Source organism: Cydia pomonella, chromosome 7 (genome assembly GCF_033807575.1).
Source record: "Cydia pomonella isolate Wapato2018A chromosome 7, ilCydPomo1, whole genome shotgun sequence".
In the NCBI taxonomy this organism is placed as follows: domain Eukaryota; kingdom Metazoa; phylum Arthropoda; class Insecta; order Lepidoptera; family Tortricidae; genus Cydia; species Cydia pomonella.
The window spans coordinates 16989472-17015885 of NC_084709.1; the positions used below are offsets into that span (position 1 = coordinate 16989472).

The 26414-nt window shown below is 35.9% G+C and overlaps 1 protein-coding gene across 1 annotated transcript in view; it reads left to right on the forward strand.

Annotated features, from left to right (window-relative positions):
- The window catches only part of LOC133519999 (mucin-2-like), a 127245-nt gene that overhangs the window by 92838 nt on the left and 7993 nt on the right, over window positions 1-26414 (forward strand). Inside the window, exon 3 of the mRNA XM_061854231.1 lies at window positions 26188-26254. Within this exon, the coding sequence (XP_061710215.1) occupies window positions 26188-26254 (67 nt within the window). The remainder of the gene's footprint in view (window positions 1-26187; window positions 26255-26414) is intronic.

The window sequence follows — 26414 nt, forward strand, 5'->3', positions numbered from 1 at the left end:
CATTTCTGCCCTTTTATACCTAAGCTGCGTGAGACGTGTACCTTTTTTACTAGATCTACATTATATGGGCCGCTTTTGTCGTTAAAACCAGTTATTGGTTTTATAAAACCAGTTAATGGTGACTTAATATCGAACTTAGGTTATTATTTACCTTAGTTCCTACCTATTTAGGTGTGCCTAAATTGTTTGTTACTAATTTTTAAACATCACAAGTCAAGTGTTGATTGCCGGTATTTATTACTCCAATTATCTTCAGTGGCTCGTTACATTATGAGTATTGCATTCTTATCGGTAGCGCAAAAACGCTAAAAATACTCACTCAGTCATAACAACTCAATATAGGCATAAAAAATGTGTTTTTTGCGAGATACAGAAGTGCCGTTACGAAGAAAGTAAAAGTTTCCTTGCATAAGTTCTAGTGTTTATTGGCAGGTGCTGATTTATTGATCTATTTCCAGACACAGTACAGCAGTTGTGGCTTCCTAGTTACTTTGTACTTACATACCAATCAAAGGGCTTGCCTTTACCCGTAATTCTCTTACAACTTTGCTTAGTTCAGCCAAGCAAGTTCGTAAGTAATTTAGACGGTGGAAACTAAAACAAATTGAATAATTTAACTAAATTACTGCGATAATATATTTTATAAGAGATGTATGGGCACTGTCAATGTCATCTCGCTTTGTGTGGTAGAGCACAGCACAGCGGATGTTATTCCAGATCTAGAGCAGAGCCCAACTGGGGAAGTACCTCCACCTTACAGAAAACTGCAGCCAAATAACACTGGACCCTACTGATAGTGTTGTGATCCTGCCGGTAAGTAAGGTTGCCAGAGCTCAACGAGTTAGGGTCGGCAACTCGCATGTAACTTCTCTGGAGTTGCAGGCGTACATAGGCTACGGAGGCTGCTTACCATCAGGCGGGCCGTATGCTTGTTTGCCACCGACGTAGTATTAAAAAAATGTATATGTATGAAATTAAGGCGCGTTAAAATTGGTAATTTAGTAGAATTTGCCCTAGTAACAACTTTAGTGATAAGGAGACAACTGAATTCATCATCTTAGTTTCCTTAAAAATGTAACTGACATACATACCTACCGTGTTATTCCTAGCAACTTAGTTAAACAATCATTACATAGTGTACCAACGGTGACATTTCAATTGGTAGTATTTTATAAAATTAGCCATATTTTGAATGTTAATATATACCTCCTTCAATATTGTCAATGCTAATTTATTGCTCTTCAACACATACGAAGTTCTACATACTCCGTTACACAAATTAATGCTAACTATGAATATGTAATCAGATTGACTGACCGCAGAATTAGAATATCTAATCGACAGGATGTTACACAAAACTGGTCGAAAGCCGAATGGCAATTTATTAATGACGGGAATTAAAGATCAACTGGTCACGAGCGAAACCTGTCCGCAAATATGATGCATTGACATGTCACACGACTCACAATAGCTACTAATATTGGGTGTCGTAAGTGAAACAACAGAAAGAGACTAGACACAATATTCATGATTCATTATCAGACGCTATAAAAGAAGCACTCATCTGCATTTAATAACGTACCACTGTTTCACTCTTTATTTTACTAGCATTTTCTGGTATCACACTGCTGGGCAAAGATCTTTCCCCTTGTTCTCCATGACGCCCGATTTAGTGTCTCTTCCGGCCAGTTTTTGAGGAAGGTGTATATACTTCATATATTTTTCTTTATTTACACATCAGTTTACATGATAACGTCGTAAAATTAACGTCTGATTTTTATCCACGCTTTATTGATTAATTTCCACCGAAGAACAACTCCTCTAGTAAGTGGCCTTTTTTAGAGCCCTCATAGTTGTATGTTTTCGTGTGTGTCCATCTCCAGACTGCACTGCATCATGAGATGAGCTCCGGATTAAAATATTTTATTGTCATTGAAATTGCGAAACTATAGGTACCAATTTCCAACTTCATCAAACAAGAGTTCAGTTTTAACTTACAAGATTTAAAGTGAATAAAAATAGAAACGAACACTACATTGAGTTGAACTAAGTAAAAGCGTCTAAAAATGGTTTTCCGTCGCGTGAGAAACTATAGTTATTTTACCTACTACCAAGGCTCTGAATCGTTTAAACATTTTATAGCAGCCCACAAATTAACTATTTAATGTGTCACATTACCGTGTTTCAAAACTACAGTTAGCATTTACTAACAACAGATAAAATTTACCACGCGCATAACGCATACTTGACCCACAATCCACACTCAACCCATATATTAGTCCTCACAACCGTCACACAATGTCTTCTCAACAAAGGCATCCAGCGCCAAGTGAATACAAATTTTGATACAGTTTTACGTAATTGACATAGTATGTAAACTGGCGAGTAAAAGCGGGTTGCGTAACAGCAAGCCGAGTCAGAAGCCGCTGCCGATGCCGGTACAGTATATCCTGTTTTTTATTCTTTACCGTTATGGTTTCTTTTGTGGTCATGCAATTCTATGCAGAATTTATAGTAGCAACTGTAAGTGCATTAAGAAAGACGAAAGGCCTGTTCATAATAATTAGCATCCCTAATACATGCCGAGTATGCAAAGTAAGTTAAAAACGGCCAAAACTGATGCATATGCATGCAATATTCGTTAAGGACTTGTTCGCGCTAGTAGCGACTAAAAAAACTACGTACATCGGTAGACGAGCAAAACGAGTTTTAGACTTTGTTTCAATATTGGTTGTATACACGATGCACAGTCTGCATCAAAAGTAGCGTATAGAACATTGATCCTGTCACAGCCTACAGTTCACGAGCACACTCCAATTTTTTTTTTATCCCTTTTTGTAAAGGCATTAGAGAATGGTCGATACTTTTGACGCGTAGTCTCATCCGCTACTATTGATGTTACTGACGCCTTTGGAATATTTTATATTTATTGATTTAACACAGTGCAAGCTTACAGTACTACACCAATGCGAATACATTGTCATTTGACAGATTACATTGCGCACATGAGATACTATGTAAATTGAACCCGGAAGCGTCCTCATAATAATATATGTCACATCGAGCGTTGTGTTTGTAGAATTCCGCCACTAAGCGCTTCGAAAATTACATGCTTAAGTATCGCAAATGTGGGCAATTGAGAGTTCTTCAAACTCCCGATATAATCATGCCATTGCATTCCATAATTTTCCAGCAAAGTAACGTTCTTAAAAGTAGTATTTTGAGAATAGTAAATATTAAAATATAGTAATGTGTTTACTGTTTTCCAAATATAAGTACATGTTCGGAAGACTCCAAGGTAATTCGAAGTATAATGAGCATTTTACCATTTAGGTTTATTAAACGCGTTAAGTGGAAGTGGCCGTAATCGCGACCCCCACTTAGTATCCAATGCTTAGTTTGGAGGTCGTTAGGCCATTGACGTGATAATGCTGTCGATATGACTGCTATTTTTTGCTAACTTTTTAATCAGTTATTGGATTATTAAAATATATTTTTGCTTTGTTAAAAATTCACTTCTATTTTTCGCTGAAATGGAATTTTGGAATAGGATAGAGTAGGTACGAGTTTGGATTTCTTTTAGTTGTAAACAAACGTTCACATCGCTTTCGATGACCGCTTATCATTATGCGGGTCATACGCTTGTTCGCGCATAATTTTATACTATTGCACATTCCAATATGTTTATAGTGTATTTTTGAAATACATAGGATATTTATCGGGGACTAAGAGCTTCGATGAAAATCTTCGATAAATTGTGCATGTGATGCCAACCAGTCGACGGTTGTCTCATACAGTCAAGTGTAAAAATATGGGTGTACACATCTTACTCAAAAATATGTCCCATAGCATCTTATTCCAGTGTAATAAGAGCGTAGTACTATGTTTATAAGACGATTATTTCGATACATATTTTTGCACTTGACTGTACAAGTAATTTGGGAGTTCGTTAATCATATGTATGTCAAAATGTCAGAAGCAGATTCACGATTTTACTTTAAATGAGATTCAAATGTTTCTAATAAACCTGGTATTTAGCGTGCCCCAGGAACTTCCAAATTGCGAAAATAAATGTGGCGCGTGCACCGTGTTTACACATACAAATAATCCAAAAATGTATGGAAAAATCATGAAATTCGTTATTTACGCAGAAAAAATGTATTAAAGAATAGATATAATCGCCATACATTTTTTTTTCGTTATATAATAAGGAATATAATAGAAAATTTAAAAAAAAATTATGATTTTACGTTTTCAAACTCTTATATCTTTACTGTAATATTGCAAAAAATTGTGGATTTCGACCTTAAAACCTTCAAGAAAAGAGCCTACTCCCATCTTACAAGCGAACAACGCACTTACAGCCCCTCTGGTATTACGGGTATCCATGGGCGGCGTTAATCGCTTAGCATCAGGTAATCCGTCTGCTCGTTTGCCTCCTACAACATTAAAAAAAAAAAACATTTTTAAAGTGTTGTTGAACCTGTTTATTAAACAAACATTAAAAAATATTTTTCATGCATATAACCCATTCATTGAGTTTAAGTAAATGTCAGATACAATAACAACATACAAGCACTAGCCTTACCACGAGCTTGTCACTGTCATGGCACTGACGTATTCGCTAGCGTGTGCGTAACTTACTTTCTGGGCATTTCGCCCGTACTGGCATATTAGCACGAGCAAGATATATAGAAAGTATATTACGCACACGCTAGCGAATATGTCAGTGCCATGACAGTGACAAGCTCGTGGTAGCCATATATACTCATAGATAGCATCGTCAACAGTGGTATAGATCGTATACACGACGACGCGTGCCTTGACTCGTGTTGTCATGTTAATAAAGGTTAGATTTGACAAATCTGCGCGTCATCGTGGATGACATGAACTATGACAGACAATTTGTTTACCTGATTGAAAATACATAAAGTCCACCGAAAAGAGTCTTGCTTTTTATTTAGGTACCTACTATTTCAGATTTAAGAACGAACATCAAAACGTAGAAAACCGATAAAATAATCATTTTTTTTTAACTCGCAACAACACATAATATACTCATTTCTCAACAACGTACGCTGCGAATCACATCAGCATCGTAATAACCAAATAAGCCCACACAAATTATTGTAATCACCAATCTGTACTATAGCTGGCCTTGAGTTAGAAGACAAGTGGCCTTGGTGCAACAATGATATGCAGTTGATGCATAAGTCAGTGGGACGGCACCTTGCGTATGCGCGTGTTGGGTGAATCATTGATTTGTTATCCGATAGTTTAAGAAAATGTATATTTTGTATGTCAATCTTGCTATTGTATTCTTGGTGTAAGTATTCATGCATGCGCATAGTTAATATACCTACCAATACCTACCTACTTTTACACAGACTGAATTTAAATAAACTTCTCAAATTTAATCGTAACTATCGAACTAGCGCCCTGACTGCAGGCTGATACGCAAGTTTAATCTACAATGCAGTGATCGCAGGGTAGGCAATATTTTTCCTATACACTCAGCGAGCTTTGCATTCTGTAATAAATCCCAACTTCAATTTTATCAAACCTTCAAAGTATTGTCTTATGAACTCGCTAATTAATACACGTGCGAGGTAATGGTAACATAGTAGGTAATTACACATTAGTGGACTTTGGATAATTTATAACTTTGGAAAGTTATAATAGAAGGAAAAATAGAGGGAAAACGGGGAAGGGGAAGAAGGAGGATGAACTGGCTCGACAACATCAAAAAGGTGGCCGCCGACGCCCGCTAGGGCATGGCAGCAGAAGAAGAAGATGGACTTATTTGGATCCAATGTTATAAAGGTTTTTTTTTCTATTGCGCAATTGAGTCAATTACATTTCTAAGTGTCTTCTTTATTACTCACAATCGCGGGTTCATAATTTCGAAAGGGGTGGGGGGTCTCTAAACAGCAAGATGGACCAACGATCTGGTTAGGATTGCATGGAAACTTTGAGAGTAACGCATAATGAATTGTACTAGAGTTACATCGAGTTTTCTCTATACGTCAGTGGCAAACAAGCATACGACCCGCCTGATGGCAAGCTGTCACTAACCTAACCTAACCTATGCTTGCAACTCCAGGGATATACTTGCCGCGTGTTGCCGATCTTTTTAAAAACTGTGCACTCCTTTTTTGAATAACTTCATTCTAATTCATAGAATTTTACTTTTTGATTACAAGATAAAAACTAAATATACGGCCGTGAGAAGTGAAATTATTATTTGGCATAGATCTGAGTAATTCCACCTCACGCTATAACGCATGCGTGTGCGACCTTACGTATGGTGGGTGCATTGTGGGAGTGTTCATGGGTATTTTCGTCAAAATTAGTAAAAAGTAAACTCAGTCAAGGGTATGTTATAACTAAAATTAATCACTTAGAATTTAATCAAAATTGAATACCCATTTTACTACGAACTTGCACTTTGGATTCGCTTTACGAAAGACTAGACATAATAAACACGTTTTTCACGTCAAAAAGTTAGTCATCCTGAATTAGTGTAGGCTGTAAAGTATACCTATTATATAAATAAAATACGAGTAGATGTTTTAGAACTGCGTATTTGTATTTTTACCTACATCACTCAATAATATATGTGCCAAGCTTAACTCTCAAGTTTTTACCCATACTGTCAAGGCCTACTTCATCGTAGGAAGTACAGTGAACTCTAAAATAACTTTAACAGTGTTACGAATTAATAGCGTTATTTGCTATTTGATCATCAAAAGCCCATTCTTTAGCTGATTACGCAACAGCTCTCGCAGCTGCTGAGAACATTATCAATATAGGTAATCTGAAATCGTAGGCGACGACAATTAGCGGTATTGTCATTCTGCACTGCTATTCTCTCTGCTGACTAGCGCGCAGAATACCCGCAACAATACGCATAACAAATTCAAAAGCTATAGAGATCACACTTATTTAATTGCGTGAACCGTTACGCTTGGTAATCGATGGGGATTAACACGCTTGCAGACGACATACAAAAAGTTGTACTTATTGTTGTAAAGAAATTGTTACCGATGTACTTTCTCTATTGTCGACGCAAGAGTTGTCACTGAAACTCCGCCCCTACTCTACATTATACAGTTTGACGAACACGGTGTAAAGTGTTGAGCTCCAACTCCATGGTACAGCTTCTAAATGACAATAGAAGATACGCCATTCCGAAACATTAAATATGTACTAGAATTAGTATTACCAATCTGTTTACCATAATGTATGCAAGATACTTTCGTCGCGACAAGCAATAAAATGAATCCCATTATTGTTGGTTAAACAAGTAACTGTTTTTTTTTGTGACACACTTTTATTGCTGACTGCAATTCTTCTTATTTGCATGTCTATCGAGTACTCCTTGAGACTTTTCTTATGAACCTAAACTCGATATGTTTGTGTTTTTCTATCGAGAAGTTCCGTAATTCCGTATGCTATACCTTCCGACTGCATTATTAGATCAGCTCCATGTCAACATATAATATCATTGTTATCGGAATTACGGATGTGCTCCTAATTTAAACTGAATAGGGCACCGGGAAGTAGTGCAAATTTTAGCTACAAGATTAGAAGCACACAAATATACAAAGAGAATACGTAGTGTAGCTAAATAAAAATGTGTAAGTAAATATATTCAGTTTGGTGCTAACTTACAAGGCACTGATTGAAAATAATACCCGTCATTCTATTATTCTAATACGTTTATAATAGGAAAAACTTCAAAATTCAATATATACAGTCAGCATCAATAGCAGCGGATGAAACAACGCGCGAAAAGTATCTGACATACCAGCTAACTTTTCCAAATATAAATAAATTTCTAAAATTCACGTTTAAAAGTATATCTTTTACAGTCTTAGTTGTTCTATATTAAAGCCATCACAATACAATCAAAGATGTCTGAATCGACTTCCTGAATGTGAGGGATTATTAGTGAGAATTATAACTGAAATATAATAAAAGGCCTAAAAAGTGATGTACATATCTGCAGCATTATTTAATCTGTGCTTTAGGTATGGGTTACGTCTAGTTCTATGGTATTAGACAATACCGTGAAATGTATCATTATCCGTTCAGAATGAGTCCGTAATTTTGCAGTTCATCATTGTTTAGCCGTCAAACCGAATTGACAGACATGAGGCGCATTATACTGTCTTAGATACCCATAGTTATACTTTAGAAATTGTAACAGTGCAGCTACTTCCTGCTCGCATAATCTTTTACTATTTAACAAGCAATATTTGTAAATAGATTTTTGATAATGCCCCCAGAAAGGCAATGCTTCGATATATATACTTAGCTAGAAGTTTTCAAGTTATTCGGAGGAACGTCCGCTTCCTACGTTTAAAGAGAATAAAATTATAAAACAGTGGTTTTTAACAATGTTATTATAGCAATTCAGAATTTTTCTGTACGAAAAAGTGCAAGCTACAATATTTGAAGCACGATAATCAATTAATAATTACTTGAGTCACAGTCAAACAAAACACAAGAAAAGTCACCAAAGCCAACTTAAAAGGATTCGGTCACACTGTATTCCCAAAATGAATAAATAAATCCCTTGATTATAGAACCGGCCGCTATTCTTTTGTCAGCAGCTAGACATAGTCTGCCTCCTTTGGAGAAAGAAGAGCATATATAGATGTTTTATATTTATTTAAAATTATTAAAAATCCCAGTTTTTGCCCAGAACGTGCAAGTTGAGGAGAGAGCTTCCTTCTGACATGTTTCCCTTGCGCTATGACATGGGGTTCTTCAAGAAGCAGGTATTTAGGGTTCTCAAGGGTTGGCAACGCATAAGTGGCTCTTCCGATGTTGCTTATGTCCATGGGCGGCGATGACTGCTTCCCATCAGGCGGCTCGCCTGCTCGTTTGCTGCCTATTACATAAAAAAAACATAGAGATTCTAACTTACTATTAGAAAGCGTTTCCTTCAAAATTTCTCTGTTCACTTACGTTCTATACCTACATTTTCTATTTCCTCCTGTGGCATCACAGTATGCTAAAAATTATTTCTTTAAGCGCACTTGTAATTTGTACAATGAATCTCTTAACGATATAGATATTTTTGTTCATATTGTCCGTTAAATAACAAAGTTCGGCAAATTTCTGTTTTCTAGAAATTGATAAATTAGTTCCAGTCATATTTTGCATTTTTTGTATGTTTTGTTACTTTACTTGTGTATAGTACATAACTAAACGGGTAATTTATGATTTCGTTATTTACATTTCTTTGTATTAGTTTTCTTCGTAACGTAGAGCGCACGTTACGAAGAAAACTAATACAAAGAAATGTAGGCTTTTTTAGTTAATTTATGTGACACACATTTGTAAAACGCTGCTTGTCTTCTAAATAAGTAAATAAATAATATTATGGAACAAACTAAATGAAGACCTTGTAGACCACCTCCCTGTGCAATTAAACAATTTACAAGTCCTATTGCATTAATTTCTTCTGGATATGAAATGGCCCTGATGATTAAAACATGATAAAATAACCGCTTCTTGTGAAACCCGAGCCTTGAGAGCCCTGTTATTAAAAGACAACCTAATACTGGTGGACTCATATTACCTATCTCGCCGTGTTATTAATAATAGGTAATAAAGTAATAGGAATCAAGTTACTTCACGCCCCGTAATATAATTTACATACTACAATTTACTTCATTTTGTTGCATTTAAAAAGAGCGTTGTACTTTCACTATCTGGAACCAATAACATAAACTTGAAACAGCGGATGTTTAATGATACAGACACATAGTTTGACATGAACTGCTAGTAAATCTGTTCTGACAAAAAATATAATACTTATAAAATATCGATATCGGTGCATCTCGCTCGCACTAATACAATTGGTGCGACAGACACACCAATATTGATACGTTGGTATTATATGTTCAAAATCTTAATATGCTTCAGTGGAAGCGCATACTCGGAAGGTAAATAAATGGTAAACAAAAAGAAGTAAAAGGTCATGGGAACCACATCCGAACACTTCGGTAGAATGACAAAATGACTTATAATTGCTACGTTCAATTACAAACTTTAGACGTGAGACTACATTCAGAGTTATAAACGTGTGTTGCCCACTCCATACATCAGTTTTCTTACCACAACGCTTATTATTTTTGTAGTCGGCATCTAGTGTCAAGTAGCGAATTTATCAGTACCGCTACTTGACGCTCGCCACTGACGAAAAGTGTATTGCTGAACAATTTTACAAAAGGAGTTGAAAATAATATTATTAGCTGAAAATTGTTGAGCATTAGACTTTTCGTTCGTCGCGACATCGACGGCTAGATGTCGACTACGAAAATAATAAACATGTTGATAAGAAAACTGATGCATGGAGTCTTCTTCTTCTCTTCAACCTAGCGTTTTCCCGGCCTAGTGCCAGGGTCCGCTTTCCTACTTAATCTTCTCCACTTTGCCCGATCTTCGGCATCCTCAGATGTGAGATTGCTCTCCACCATGTCCACCACGACCTCCAGCCAGCGCTTCTTAGGCCTACCGCGGCCGCGTGATCTAGCACTAGTGAGCACTCTATGCTTACTTATTTCTCTATGGTGTTACATAAAGTACCAAACTACCGCATCTGGATCGTAATATTACGTAGAGAGTTGAGACAATTTCTAAGATTAGTTTAGTAAATTCAACGTTACGCCGCATTAAAACAACATCTGGCGATAGTCGTGGCTCGGATTAATGTATTTTACAAAATTACAAAGCAACGCCGAAATGGGCTGCGAAATTTCACTTTACAACAAACGCAATTTATGTGCATCAAAACATCTATTATCTAATAACTAAATAAGTACGTTTCAAGTAAGATGAATCATCTTTAGCAGATGACATTTCGTACCTTGAATTTCATATTTAAGAGGAATTCCTAGTTGCGATTTTTCCATACAAACGCTCTCGACTGATTCCTCCCTGGATTTTCAACCTAGAGCAGTGATTTTTTCAAATAAGATCAATATCATCAATATCTGTGCCGCTATGTTTTGCTTTTTTGGATTATTTTATTTTGAAGAAAGATACAGCGCCTCGAAAATCGCAAAAACGGCTAAATTGAATTGGCTGTAAAAAAAGGCACAGTATACAAATATGACAAAAAATATCCAAAAAATCAAAACATAGCGGCATAGATTATTTCTTCCTCTTGCAATTTCCAAAATTTCATAATGATTAGTTGCGTTTTGGAGGAGGAAACAGTCGAGAGCGAAACCTCGATTTTTGAGTTTTTTGCGAGTGAATTTCGGTCCGAGCTGCAGTTGTCCTTATCGCACGAATTGGAGGCGGAGACAGTTTCTAAATATACGTACACAGAAGGAATAGTGATGGGCATAACATCCTTATTAGGGATTGCAGAACCGGTACTGTTTTAAAGAACCGGGATTTCCCGGTACTTTCGGAACTGGTCTAATTATTTCATTATTTTAAATAAAACGACAGCATTTTGCGGTTTGACCACCTTTCGTATTATAATTTAATAATCACATTTTCTTTTATTACGTAGTAGGCAATTTTTTTTAGAAATATAGTATTTTACATTGCTCACACTTGTGCGTCACAAGTAAAAGATAACTACTTTGATGTTTGCCACTAGATAGCAAATTTAATGAAATTACATTGACGAGGGGATTTATATATAAGTATCGCAGTCGTATTGTATAATCCGCCGTATTACATTACGGCTAGCCGATATCAAAATAAGGGCCATTTTGAAATGCGGCGGTTCAACGATTAAGGTATGTTGGGTAAATACCGGATGCGGGTGAAGAACGTAGGACATTCATTTCCCCCTAATTTGGCTTTATTTTTTAATGTTGACAACATTGTGTAAGACGCCATTTCATTGCGCCTCGACTGTCAGTGTCCCCGCGTCGCTCAGGGAGTCGGGCTTGTGCTATGTGCAATCACAGAGAGCAAGGTAAATTTCGCGAATTCTTCCTTCTATCCGATCTTCGCTCTGTAATTTATTTTGCGTGTTGTGATGAAACTGTGTTTGTTTTTGTAATTGTGTTAACAGACCTAGCACTGCTGTAGACCGATATCCGATCTTGACCCTTCCAGGTAAAGATCGGACCAGAAACAATCAGATCTTTACCTATTTAAAAAACAGCAGTGATTATCACACTTTAAATTTTCTTCAATTTACCTACTGACCATTTATTCATTATCACATTTATTGTTTTCTTGATCACACTTTCGTACCATTATTTTTATCCAGTACCACTACCAGCGCGACGGTTACTGACAATGTAATTTTTTTAATTTCCGCAACCTAAAGGTTGCCTTTTAGCGATAAGGCCGCATGTTGTTTACCTGTGCTTATGTGTATGTTTTCTTTTGTATTGTTTTCTTTTATTGAGGTGTGCAATAAAGAGTATTTATATTGTATAGGGATGATGATACATGTTGAAATTTATAACAAAATCGAGTAAAATAGATAGCAAATGAGCAATTTTTCGCAATAAAGTACCTACACATACGGATGCATATGTAGATGTGCACGCATACATACATTGCTAGTTTCGGATACAAAATAGAGATAGGGCTTCGAAATTAGTTTCCTTAAAATGCTTCAAGAGGGCTCTCTTTTCCTATATATTAATTATTTACTTTACTCTTTACATACGATCCTTACATTTTATCAAAAAAAAAAGATTGTATATCAACTATATATTGCAAAATTAAACCAACAAAATCGCAATTTTAATTATTTTCCATACTTCAAGATGGGCTCTCAGTGACCTTGACCTTTTTAAAGAACTACTTAGTCTTTTTGAGTTCTTTTTGATTTGAGGTTTTTTGAGTTCTAAGTCTCAGTAAGTAAGTTTGGTTTTTGGTTTTTGAGTCTTTGTATTTGATTCTTATTTTTTAGGCGACCTTCATTAAAAATGACTGGGCACGATTATTTTTTATTTTGATTTTTGTCCCTTCTACTTAAGTACTTAATATCTTCCAGTACATTCCATTCAATAAACAATACATTTACACTTTCCCTAAACCTGTACAGTTCACGAAATCTTAAATTGTCAAAACTTCGCAACGTATCTATTATTTTAGTGGTTTTTTATTACTTCGGGTAAACCTTACAATAAGAGGTTTCTTAGCACATTGTTTACTTATCAAATTGCCTTATGACATAGGTATCAAAGTTTGAGAGCCACAATTTTACCAATTTTTGTATCAGGGTTAAGATCGGATACAAAAGGGTAGACACCGGACCTATTTCTTTGTGATACCTTATTCTCTTTCCATTAGAAGCAACTTTTTTTCACCATCCAATGTTCTCCCTTGATGGCAAAACACTCGTTACCGACGACCGTGTCGTGCCGGGTCGGTCGTGTCGTCGTTCATCGTTATTCGTTAAAAAGTACGACTCATCTTTACACAGGTACAAAACTAAAACCGTTCTATATTGAAGATTACCAAAATTCAGGCCGAATCTACGGTTATTATTTAACGATTCGCTACGTACTTCAAGAATCTGTCACGTGTTGAGATCTCGAAAAAACATTTTTTCACGAGTTCTCTCAATTGGTCCCAAAATTGTCCGGCATTATCCCAACATACTTTACCCAGATTGTCATTGCGATACGTTCTTCAATAAGGCGGCCCAAGTTTAGCCCCATCGTACTACAAGTTAAATAGATTGTAGTTTAACCATAGGTATATTTATACCTACTTACAAAATTTCACAACACACCATGATCACTCCCAACTTACTGATACGGATAGGTACAGTCAAGTGTAAAAATATGGGTGTACACATCTTACTCAAAAATATGTCCCATAGCATCTTATTCCAGTGTAATAAGAGCGTAGTACCATATTTATGAGACGATTCTTTCGATACATATTTTTGCACTTGACTGTACAACGACAACCGAAGCTGAGACATCATTATTTTTTGCAGTTTTTACCTATATGGTAATTAATATCAATCAATCAATCAATCAATCAATCATTTATTATTTCGTCATCATAGGTGTAAAATACATTTAGTACAGGTGATAGGGTGTTTGGTATTAGGGTGTAATAGATACAGTATAATATAAAAATGAAAAACAATATTACGTGGTAACAACAAAAACAACTTGCGTCGGGCAGCGCAGAATAAATTCCGTCTGGCTCGCGGGCGATGTCGACGAAACGGCGCGCAATGAGCGAGCGCACGCGTCTCGCGTCTGTGTGCGCGCACTCACACTTAGATAGCTCCGGCTACCGCCCACCGCAGCGCGACAGAAACATAGCTTCAAAAATTCGAGATTTGAAAAGTTGCTCAGCTAGGAATTGCTCTTAAGGCGCGAGTATATGATTGCATCGTCCGAGCTGATGTGAGACCTCTCGTACGAAACCAATAACCTGCTATAAAACCAGCCAACTATAGTCCAAATCCGGGGGCCGATTATTGAATTTTGAGCGCTCAATTTCCTGTTATAGAATTGAAAAAGAGTGATCAATACCACTAGATTCCCAGTTTTTATTGCTCGTATTTCAAAAATATCAATTCGCCGTTTTCCACATATTTTCGAGTGAGAAAACCGAGCGCTTAAAATAAAAAAAACGGGCCCCTGGTCCAAAGTCCAAACCTAACTCAAATAATATTTGTAAAGCTGCAACTTTTATATGACCGATACAGTTCTTACAGCCGTATTCGAACAATGTTTTTAAGATATCACAGCGATACGATATCGATCTGTCAGTGTCAAAAGTGTCATTTCTTCAAACAAAAACGTCACTTTTGACATGTGTCGGTATTGTATCTCTGTGACTGTCCTTATAAGATAGCATTGTTCGAATACGGCTGTTAGGCAAAATATTTTCATAATTGGAAGAACAAACTAGGTTTATTATTATAATTGCATAAAATCGTTATGTCCAATAAATTAAAATTATAATTTAAACCAATATGTAGGTAAGTTAAATGAATTATCATGTCATCAGATACATTGTTATTTTGGAACTAAATTAATTAATAATTGATAATTATTTTTGTCAAAGACTAAGAATTCCATAACAGTATAAAAGGCCGCCTTAATATTAAGCCATTTTAGGGTTCCGTAGCCAAATGGCAAAAAACGGAACCCTTATAGATTCGTCATGTCCGTCTGTCTGTCCGATTCTGTCACAGCCACTTTTTTCCGAAACTATAAGAGCTGTACTGTTCAAACTTAGTAAGTGGATGTATTCTATGAACCGCATTAAGATTTTAACACAAAAATAGAAAAAAAAAACAATAAATTTTGGGGAGTTCCCCGTACTTAGAACTGAAACTCAAAAAATCTTTTTTCATCAAACCCACACGTATTGTGGGGTATCTATGGATAGGTCTTCAAAAATGATATTTAGGTTTCTAATATAATTTTTTTCTAAACTGAATATTTTGCGCGAGAGACACTTCCTAAGTGGTAAAATGTGTGTCCAAAGTGGTAAAATGTTGAACGAGATCTAGTAAGTAGTTTTTTTTAATACGTCATAAATGGTACGGAACCCTTCATGGGCGAGTCCGACTCGCACTTGGCCGCTTTTTTTTATTGTTATTAAACATATTGCTATTATCTGATATTTTAATGTCATTAGTCAGGGCATTGTAGATCCTAGGGCCTAAGACATACATTGTCTTTGAAGACTTGCTTAGTCTGTGGCTGTTATCAGTCGTTCCTTGCTTCCTAAACGGGTGCGAGTAAGTTTATTAGTAGCAAAAGTGTGTTTGTGTGTATGTACGTGTTAAGCTATGTTGTATATGAATTGTGAGGGTAATGAGAGTATTTTCATGTGTGCGAATAGGTGTTTGGCTGACGTACGTGACGTGGCTGATATTCCTAGTACGTAACAAGGATGGCGGACTCTCTGTATTCGGGTTTACAGATATACATAGTGTCATTCACAATGACGCGAGCCTTAACTCGTATTGTCATGTTATTAAAGGTTACATTTGACAAATCGGCGCGTCATCGTGGATGACACGAACTATAAAACATATATAAATTAATTGCTTTACTGCTACAAATCTAGTTTTAGTACACAAGGTTGTCAAGCAAATCTCATATTGGTTTAATGTCTCTATTGGCGTAGGTTCCCACAAACCAGAAACTGTATGTACTGTAGGCACATATTTAGATATCTTGAGGTCAAATGTCTGCATAGGTAACGCGGTCCTCTGCTAAATATTATGTAACGTTAGCAAACGCATGGGAACTTTTCTGTCGAAATTGCTACCATCTAAATGCCAACTGCGATATGTAACTGAGACAAGTAAAACATAAAGAATGTTAATTTGTATACATTATCACAAAAATAGGTCAGCATTATTGACACTAAAAAACTGTTAATGATCTCAGGCATGAATTAACGCCAAAGTCACGCAACGCCATCTAGTGTGTTATTTGTGACTGTTAAAGAAGATGTCGCACTCGTGATATATTTTTTATACTACGTCGATGGCAAACAAGCATACGGCCTGCCTGATGGTAAACAGTCTCCGTAGCCTATGGATGCCTGCAACTCCAGGGTTGTTACGTTGCCGACCCTAACACTCCGCACCCTCGTTGAGCTCTGGCGACCTCACTCACCGGCAGGAACGCAATACTGTGAGCAGGGTCTAGTGTTATTTGGCTGCGGTTTTCTGTAAGGTGGAGGTACTTCCCCAGTTGGGCTCTGCTCTAGATCTAGAATGACATCCGCTGTTTCCCTACCACAAAGCGATATGACAAATGATGATATATTTACGTTTCCCTCAACAACTCTAAAAACCCACATTTTATGATATTTTATAAATCCTTTCCATTATGAACTGTCTGCTAATGTGCCACTATTACCACCTGGACTAAGGGACAGGATAAACAATACGAGTATAAAATAGTTCATCCACCCAAAACCTATGCGTGAGACCTTGCTAGTGAAAAGTTAAAGACACACGACTTTGATGTAGATTAACAGTCTCTATTATTTGCTTTTCCCGATTTGTACAACAAGCCGCAGACTCACTCGACAAGTGTATGTTTACGACTATTTCATATATTTTTCCCACAATATCATAATACTAATTAGAAGATGTGGAGGGAAGTGTTTCCGTGGAATGTTTTTTGGTATTGCGAGAGGTACCGTTGACATTCTTATATAAAGAACAATCGTTTCTGGTAACCCCCATAAATGTAATAAAGGAATATTATTTTTATTACGGAAAGCATAAAGAAATAGTATTTTGACGGGCATTACATTTAATTCAGCCAAAGAATTTAAAACTGTGACATATCAATATTATTTCGAACATTAATCGTCCGAGATAGTATTTACGTTTAGTAGCAAATCTACACACTCGTACTAAACACTAATCAATATGTTAACAGGCCCTAAGGCAAGTGTATACGCCCGAAAGGGCCTTATAAGATAAAAATGAATTATTGATTATCTCCGAAATGGGGTTAATTAGAATACCGGTGTCTTTGAAAAAGTTACTTAATTTAAGCTCAGGAATGCACTCTTGAAATTAACGGAAATAAAAAAAAACACGTTGTATAACCCAAATATTTAAAGAAATTAGGTATGTATCTCAGTAGTACAAGGTGGCAGACAATTTTGGCGCGTTGATCCATCCGCTATTATTGACGCTGATTGTACTTACATCTGTATCCTCATTTCTGTGTAACTTGTGCTATGTCCTTTTTATCGAGTATGGCAGGAAAAGTATTCACATGATTCATTTCGATTTCAATCAGGTTACGTCCTACTCGTCTAACAAAATATAATACGATCGTGACTAAGGCTCATTACGATTATTCTATCCGGCTCATTCGTCATCTTAGCCGAACAAACAATAAAAACTATGAGAGACACAGGAAGCGTCTCGGAATGCGACGGGGCGGCGAGCTGGTGCGAGCCAGGGCCGAATGGTTCAGTTCTGCTATAAGTACACACACCGAAAAAAAACATTTAAAATAAGTGAAATTGCGTTAGCGTTTAATGCTTTAAACAGTTCCATATGAGCCTATCGAAAAAAACAGTAAATTGTACTGTTCCGAAAAGACCGTAAATTTCACTGTTTTGAATAGCAAGAATATAGTGTCTTTTCGTTTATTTTTATCGTTTTTTTTTAATACTTAGAAATATTCAAACAGTTAACGTTACTGTTTTGTATTTTACTGTTTTTCAAACATTTGTTGAAATTATATAAAACAGTTGATCTTAACGAAAATCACTTCAATGTGTGCTCGATAGATCATATTTTTGTTAGTGATGTACGAGTACATTGAACAGTGTATATAGAGCGGCAAATAGGAAATGCCTTAGAATTTGTTGGGAAACCTATCCTACTACAATGTATAATATAATATCAATAAAAATCTCACTAGAGGTAGAGGTCTCTCTTGGACCAGAATGTATAAAGATAGGTTGAAGTTGTTGATGTTGTCATTTATAAGAAGGTAAGATTCAACTGTTTAACTGACAGACTACTTATACTAGTGACGTTTCGAACATAAAAGGGATAAAACTGCACGCATGAGCATTCATATCCAATATACTAAAATCGCTCTAGCATATACCCTGTACTGGACAAATTGTCAAATACCCACGCGTCGTCTGTCCTCCGTGACCTTCATCCCGCATTCCGGACCAGTCATCCAGGATGCCAACTATTCGCTACTTCCGCCGGGGGCAACAACCTCGTTTACTCATCTCGTTGTAATAAGTGCACTGATTATTACGCAACTTGCGTAAAATGTCTTCGTAGGTACTTGCGAACTTGTTCATTATTTATTTATTTATTTTATTTAAACTTTATTGCACAATAAAAAATGTACAGTGACAAGAGCTGACAGTGGACTTAATGCCACGCGGCATTCTCTACCAGTCAATCTTTAGGCCAAACAGAGAAGCATAGTTGGTGCAGGGTATATACTATGTAAAGAACACTAATACTTGACGCTTAAAATTAATACTATTAATAGGCACAAATATAAATGTAATATGAAGATAAAATAAATACATATAACAATATTACTGCTAGTACATTCATTAATACTACTGAAATCCAATAATTTTTCGTTTTTGATTTAACATAATATTCTTATGTTAATTTGAGTAGAATTCGTATCATTCTGTAACACAAAAGTGGCCTATTAAGAAAAATAAAATCGGTATCATAATCAAATCAGGGTCAGATTTTAACGAAAAGAAGAAAGGAAATACATTTATTTAACGCCACAATTTATACATAAAGAAAAGAAGACTTGTATATATAAAAATGCATCGGCCGCGGCAATCGTAGCGTTGATGTTCAGTGGGGACCTCACTAAGGAATAAAGCTATAAGAAACATAAACCATAAGTTGCGCTTATAAGAATAATAATTTTCTATCTATCTTCTGCGACTTTAATTATAAGTGCCTGTGAGTAAAAAACAATAATCAACAAAACTTATAAGTATATCTATTCAATTCATATTATCTGAATTCAAGATGTCAGAAGATTAGATAGGGTAAGCCAAAGTATGAGTGCAAATTAGTTGTTTTTGTACCACGAGGTCACTGCAGACAAATATTTATCTTTATTGCGCTGGCCTAATTTAAAAATGACTCAATCCCCAAAAACGTTTCAGTCGTGATTTAGCTTAAACAACGCCACCTGACTTCCATAAAAGAATAACAATTGAATGAACTAAGAGAGCGTGGGCGCAAAGCGTTGTTATTGATAAGCATATTACAATCATCTCGTGAATCAACCGGGAATTATGTCCGTAACGGATTGTTAAATGATCCTAATATGGCTTAGATAATATACACCGCACGTGTTGTCATAGGTCACAATTATTAGCTTAATTGTCTCCAAGTAGGCGCGCTATTCAGCCTTCTCAAGTAGGCGTTAACAGTCTTTTGAAGCTCTAGCTACGTTTCTCCATTGAACTAAAGCATTCTGCATTAGTATGTCTGCTACTTTAATTGCCAAGCATGATATCGCGTGAATCTCAAGCATACCTATTACCAACTTTGTCATATTCAAGATCTGTGCAATAAACTGACACATTATGACACATTTGGCAACACCACAAAGATATATCAAAAACCTTAAAGTGATAACGCCTTGCTATTTTGTAACCATTTTGCAAAATACAAATTTTTCGTCACGAATTCAAATTATTTCTTTTATCGATATGACATTTCGATTTACATTTATCATATCGTAGGGAAAGTATCTGTTTGAAATTGGAACGATTTCGTGAGTGTCCCTCCTGACAAGGCGTGAGTATACCCGGACAGACGAGAGTAGTTTAATGTATAATACAGATGGCCGGTCAGGCGTGCCAGACTTACGTAACATTTATTGAAACATCACCTTAATCTCATTCCATGTAAGCAGCGAATCTTTCAAAGTGGAGCGCTATCCATTTGTTTTTTAAAGGCATCGGCACTAATGGGACTTTCTATTGTTTTTTTATTTGTATACGTCATATCATTTAGTATGAGATGACTTAATGTAGAGTGTAAATGAGAAAGGTGTATCTAATTAATTTATTATTAATATACCTAATATTATTACAACAGTCAATATAATTACGTATTATATGTATTACAAATCCTTATTATTAGCGATAAGTATAACGATTGATATTTCAATAGTTTAAAACAACACTTAAAAAACAAACTTCAAAGAAAGTCTTTTTTTTTTTACTCATGTGGGAATGATATTTTTTAGGTAACTCGTTTCAAATTCCAACTTTTTTTTTGCGAAATTTATTTGTTTTCCAATTTTTAAACTATTTAAGTATAGGTACTTAAATACTTTACAAGAACTATGAAAATGTGTTATTTTGTACGCCATAGTTTTAATAATTTCCAATGATTTGAAAATACATAATTTTATAAGTAGTGTTACATTTTAAGTACAACTTACACTTAAAAACTAAGTTGCATACAATTTTGTTAACCCATTATTTTTTGACACTTTCAAATTCTAATGGTCATTACATTAAAGTAAATTCTGATCTGATTTGTTATTTATGTGTCGTTATTCAACATGTAATATCTACATCATAAACAATAACTCCATAACCATAAAAGCGTCATCATAGTAGCAGTAATTGCTGTTTAGAATCGCCCAAAACATTGATTTGTTAGCGGCCCGGTAACACAGTAACCGCCATGTGACTATCGCCATACTTGATGACATAACGGCAGCGCGCGCCGGCCCACATGCACCGTTACCTCAACACTTACGAGTTACCTCAGTGACAAGTCATTCGATTCCGTACCTTATTATCAGTGAATAAGTTCAACAATTGATAGATGCGTTGAGCGTAAGCTGGGGTCTAGATAAAGGCGTATGGCACCAAGAAACTAAGTAGTATGGAATCACGAATTTACACATGAGTCCTTTATGGCTCCTCTACACGATGGCCCGGCGTAGGCCAGTCCTAGGGACGCATGTATGCGTCAGAGGGAGCAAGTGATATTGCTTTCTCATTTTACTGCATAGCTGCGTCCCTTAGACTGGCCTACGCTGGGCCATCGTATAGAGGAGCCCTTATATGTACCGTCTTCATTCCATTATGTCACGCTAACTAAACTATACTAAAACAAACTTATCATCAAGTGGCAAAGTAGAAAACTCGTTAAAAAAGATGAGTGCTTTTTGGTGTTGGTTTTTTTAGTAGGAGTCCAGTTCATTTACCTACTTGTCACGCTTTCACAGTTTAGGAAACTGTTAGTGAAATTGGAAGCCTATCGTTTGCAAAATGCCAGCATACATTTGTTTGTTTTCTTCTTTACTACTACTTGAAACCTGTCAGTTACTAGCGCATACATAAAAGGTATAATATTTAATTCCATCATTTTTGAAGTCGTTTTTTTTTTTAAGAAAAGGTTTTGTTACAAAAAGTGTAAATGTTCTAAATATCGACCTGCTGAAAAATATCCGAACAAGCACTTTAACGCCTTTACTAAAGAATCATGCTCAGATCTTTTTGAGCAACTTGGCTTATATCTTGGTCCATGGCGAGTGAATCTATCAGAAAATACATAAAAAATTGATCCGTCAATTCATAATTAACCGGATACTTTAAAACGTATGTATCTACTTAAGACAAGATTGATGAATTATGCAATCTGTTAGCACTATATAATATTGTTACAATAACCGTCAATACATCATCATACTACCATAAAGAGAACCGTTATATTCGGATAGTAAAGTCATTACTAGCTGTCCATTTACATCAGATATATGGCTACTATTATCTGTTATATAATTTGGGCACGCTTCTAATTGATAACCTTCGTACGTATCGACAGCATACGTAATAACGGTTTTTGAGTGTTGCTACTCTGCTACCTAATCATTACGTATCATATAGTAATTAATAAAACTAATTGGTATTAGTCAACTTAGATATGTACTTGCGCAAACAGAAGTGAATATACTGGACATAATTTGACAAAATTAATTATATATTGCGAAATAAAAACAACTCAAACGTGATATAAAATGCCCCTTATAAAGAAAATATTGTTATTATTTTCTTAAAAGAAAATACAAGTTTCTGAAATGACGAATATGGTTACTGATTACATCAATGATCAAGTTTTTACGAGGTAACTATTACCTATCAAGTTTCAAAAATATAATATTAAATACCTGTTGCGATCGATATTTAACTTAAATGGATTAAGTAGCTAGTAGCAACGATAAACTCGTAGGTAGGGTACTAGTGCAATTGCGATTAGTGCATAGTGGAGCAGTTACTATGATTACTGCCCACAGTTACTGCCCATAACTGCATTGCAATAAAGTATCGGCAGTAAATCTGCAGTGCTAACAGCAAATGCAGTATTCACATTGGAAAACTCATGCAATTGTTTATCTTGTTCTCTTTTAATAAGGTTTTTATTTTAACGATGTTTTTCATAAAAGTACTGCATATGCGATAAGCAGGGCAGAAATATAATTAACAGTTAGTTCAATATGACTATGCTAAACTCAGTTGATCCTATTTAAAAACTAAAGACCAATTGCATCAAGCCATGATCAAGCCTATCAATTACATAGTAGCTCGTGAAAAAAATTTTGTATGAATTTTTTACTGTTCTCTATGAGATGACAGATGGCGTCGTAATATTTAACGTTAATTAATAATATGGTTACTTATGCGTTATTACATACCGCCATAACCATAGGTTATTTACAGACAATTTATCGGTATCTTAAATGTAATAAGTGAAAATGCGTACGTACCTACAGAAAATTCAGTTCCAAACAAGATAAATGTTTTTTCACATTTTCATCACGCAATCAGCTGAATAATCTGTGCACTGACTTTGCAATGTGTGCATTGCATTGGTAACTTCGTGCTCCAGTTCTGCGCCGGACCACTGGGCATGGGCGCACTTACGTTGAGGAAACCACGCCCTGCCTCTGACACAACCACCCGTTATTGTGCCAACCGCACAAGAAGGCCATAAGTTACTGAAATCACTGTACTGTCATACGACTTTTTGGTTGACAAGGCAATTGCATTGGAAATGCACGCTCAACCACGATTTTTTTGTTATCGGTGAATGTGACGAATGTCGATCGATAATCGGTTAAATCTGGTTGGAAGTTATTTCTGCTTATTCTATACATTATTATACTGCGTTGATTTTAAGAAAATATGCGTTTAGTTTGGTAATTTACTAACAGACTACTATAAAATAGAAATATTTGAACTTACAATGGTAATCAAAACCAGGTTGACAAACGCTTATAAGTTTATAAGTTAAGGAAGAGTAAAAAGCTTGAATACTAAATATAAAAACAAGAAGTAATTTAGAAACTCTTACTTATTTTAACACTATAAAATATTGATTATGGCAATGACAACGTATCAAAACAATATATGTTGGGTGTTACAATGTTGTAGGCTTAAAATTAATGGATGGCCTTCTTCATGTAACACTATAGCGATTGTTTACAATTTTTGACTCGATAGCACTGTGGGTTAAATAATTACACTAATTACTCTGAACTTAATGCTGGAAATCTTGCCCACCTATATCATATATTTTGACATCAATAATATATCAGCTATTTGTTAAATTGAATAGAGGCGGTGCGTGCAGTGTTACCAAACAAATGAAAGTTACATCATACGAATGTATCGAAAAAAAGAAAAAGGTGGTACTCTTGTATGAAGTAACTTCGAATTTGTTTTGTTATTCCTAATGACCATCATTAATTTTACTTAGACACCTGTCCGCAGTCCGATTCAATTACATGAGATTGGTAGGTACTTAGTAGTGTAGCTAAAGGGGGAATAAATTGGAAAATTACTGTTTGATGATGGAGCGCTGGTGGCCTAGGAGCACTGGTGGCCTAGCGGTAAGAGCGTTCGACTTACAAACCGGAGGTCGCGGGTTCAAACCCCGGCTCGTACCAATTTTTCGGAACTTATGTACGAAATATCATTTGATATTTACCTGTCGCTTTTCGGTGAAGGAAAACATCGTGAGGAAACCGGATTAATCCCAACAAGACCTGGTTTACCCGCTGGGTTGGAAGGTCAGATGGCAGTCGCTTTCGTAAAAACTAGTGCCTACGCCAAATCTTGGGATTAGTTGTCAAACGGACCTCAGGCTCCCATGAGCCGTAGCAAAATGCCGGGACAACGCGAGGAAGAAGAAAGTGATTGAGCACGAAACGTATCTTTGCGGAATTTCCGAAACTATTTAGATATAAGTTAATAATACCCAGGTTCAGGGTTTGAATTTAGTGCCAAACTGCATTTTATTAATCCTCACGCACGAAAAATCCTGGAGGCCGTAGCCAAGAAGATTATCGACAGTCGAAAATAAATCCGGGCCATCCGGGGTGACAATGCGAACGAAAAGTATTTTTTTACGTTTCGTTTTTAGTACTTAATCATTAGTGTTTAAAGGGAAAGTATTATAATGTGAAACCTTTTCATACTTCTAGTCACACCCTATTAACGCTTTTTTTTCTTGTCTTTAAAATCGACTCAATGATTACGACGACTACAAAAGTACTAAACCACACAGTTACAAAATTGTTAATTTAAAACACCCATGACTCCATATCTACAGTACCAACTGGACTCAACTTATGATAATAACTTGTCCGACATTCTCAGCTTTCAATTGCTAGTTAGATATCATTGTGAAGTAGCGTATGTAGAAGAAACAATTACTGGCATCAGCAGAACAATAGAGTTTTGATTAGAAATTTGAAGAATACGTCATCGGAATGATTTAATTAATACCTATGTATCATCTCGCGCCTGCACAATACTCGTCCTATTTTTATCACTTCCTCAATTATAAATAAAAAAATTGGCCAAGAGCATATGGGGCCATGCTCAGTGTAGGGTTCCGTATATAGTTACCATTTTGTCAGAATAAGCTAAACGGGGACTATCAGTATCATGTACATTTTGTACATTACAAGCAAAAGAGAGTACCTTTGTAGCGCTTTATACGTCTTTTTACTAAGGAGAGAAGACTTTTTGCAATAACTTAAAAATTATTAAGCTTTTATTTATTAACGATTATTTTTTCATATTTTTGTGACCCATGGTTCAAAAGTTAGAGGGGCGGGGGGGGAGACATGTTTTTTTCTTTCAGAGCCATTATTTCCGAAAATTTTCATTTATCAAAAAAGACTTATTTTTGAAAGACCTATCCTACAATACCCCACACCATTGGGTTAAAGAGAAGAAAATATATAAAAACACATTAGGTATCCCAAAAAAATTTTTTTTAGTTTTTATTTCACCGTTCTGTCGCCATGCATGATTTATGTATCCATGCCAAATTGCAGCTTTCTAGCACTAACGATCACGGAGCAAAGCCGCGGACGGACAGACAGACGGACATGGCGAAACTATAACGACTCCTAGTTGACTACGGAACTCTATAAAATAGAGCATTATTAAGTCGAAACTTTTAATTCTCATATTATGCAATTAAGGATGAAATTAATTTATCAGAATACATATTTCATTGTAGATGAATAATTATAAATGTCGAAAGAACCATTGTGCGATCGTGATGCGCGTGCGAATGAGGCGACCCATATTTTGTTCCGTTTCTTATTACTTTATATCATGTTAACGTTTGTATAGAGTAAAATTAAGGTTAGTTAAATGGTGATGTTGTTTACTTTCCAGATGCGGCGGCAGGCTCGGATCTCATGCGGCGGCGCGCTGGTTGGGCGCTCCGCCTCGGCGTTACAAGGTAGGTATTTTATTATTCTACCTTCTTAAAGTTGCGGTTATCCTCATCCTTTACAATAAGTTATTTGCTTACAACTCTATAAAAGACAATCATAGAAAAGTAAGAAGCATCCCTATCGATCGCTGATATCTGTTATCATAGGGTGTTGACCATTAGATAT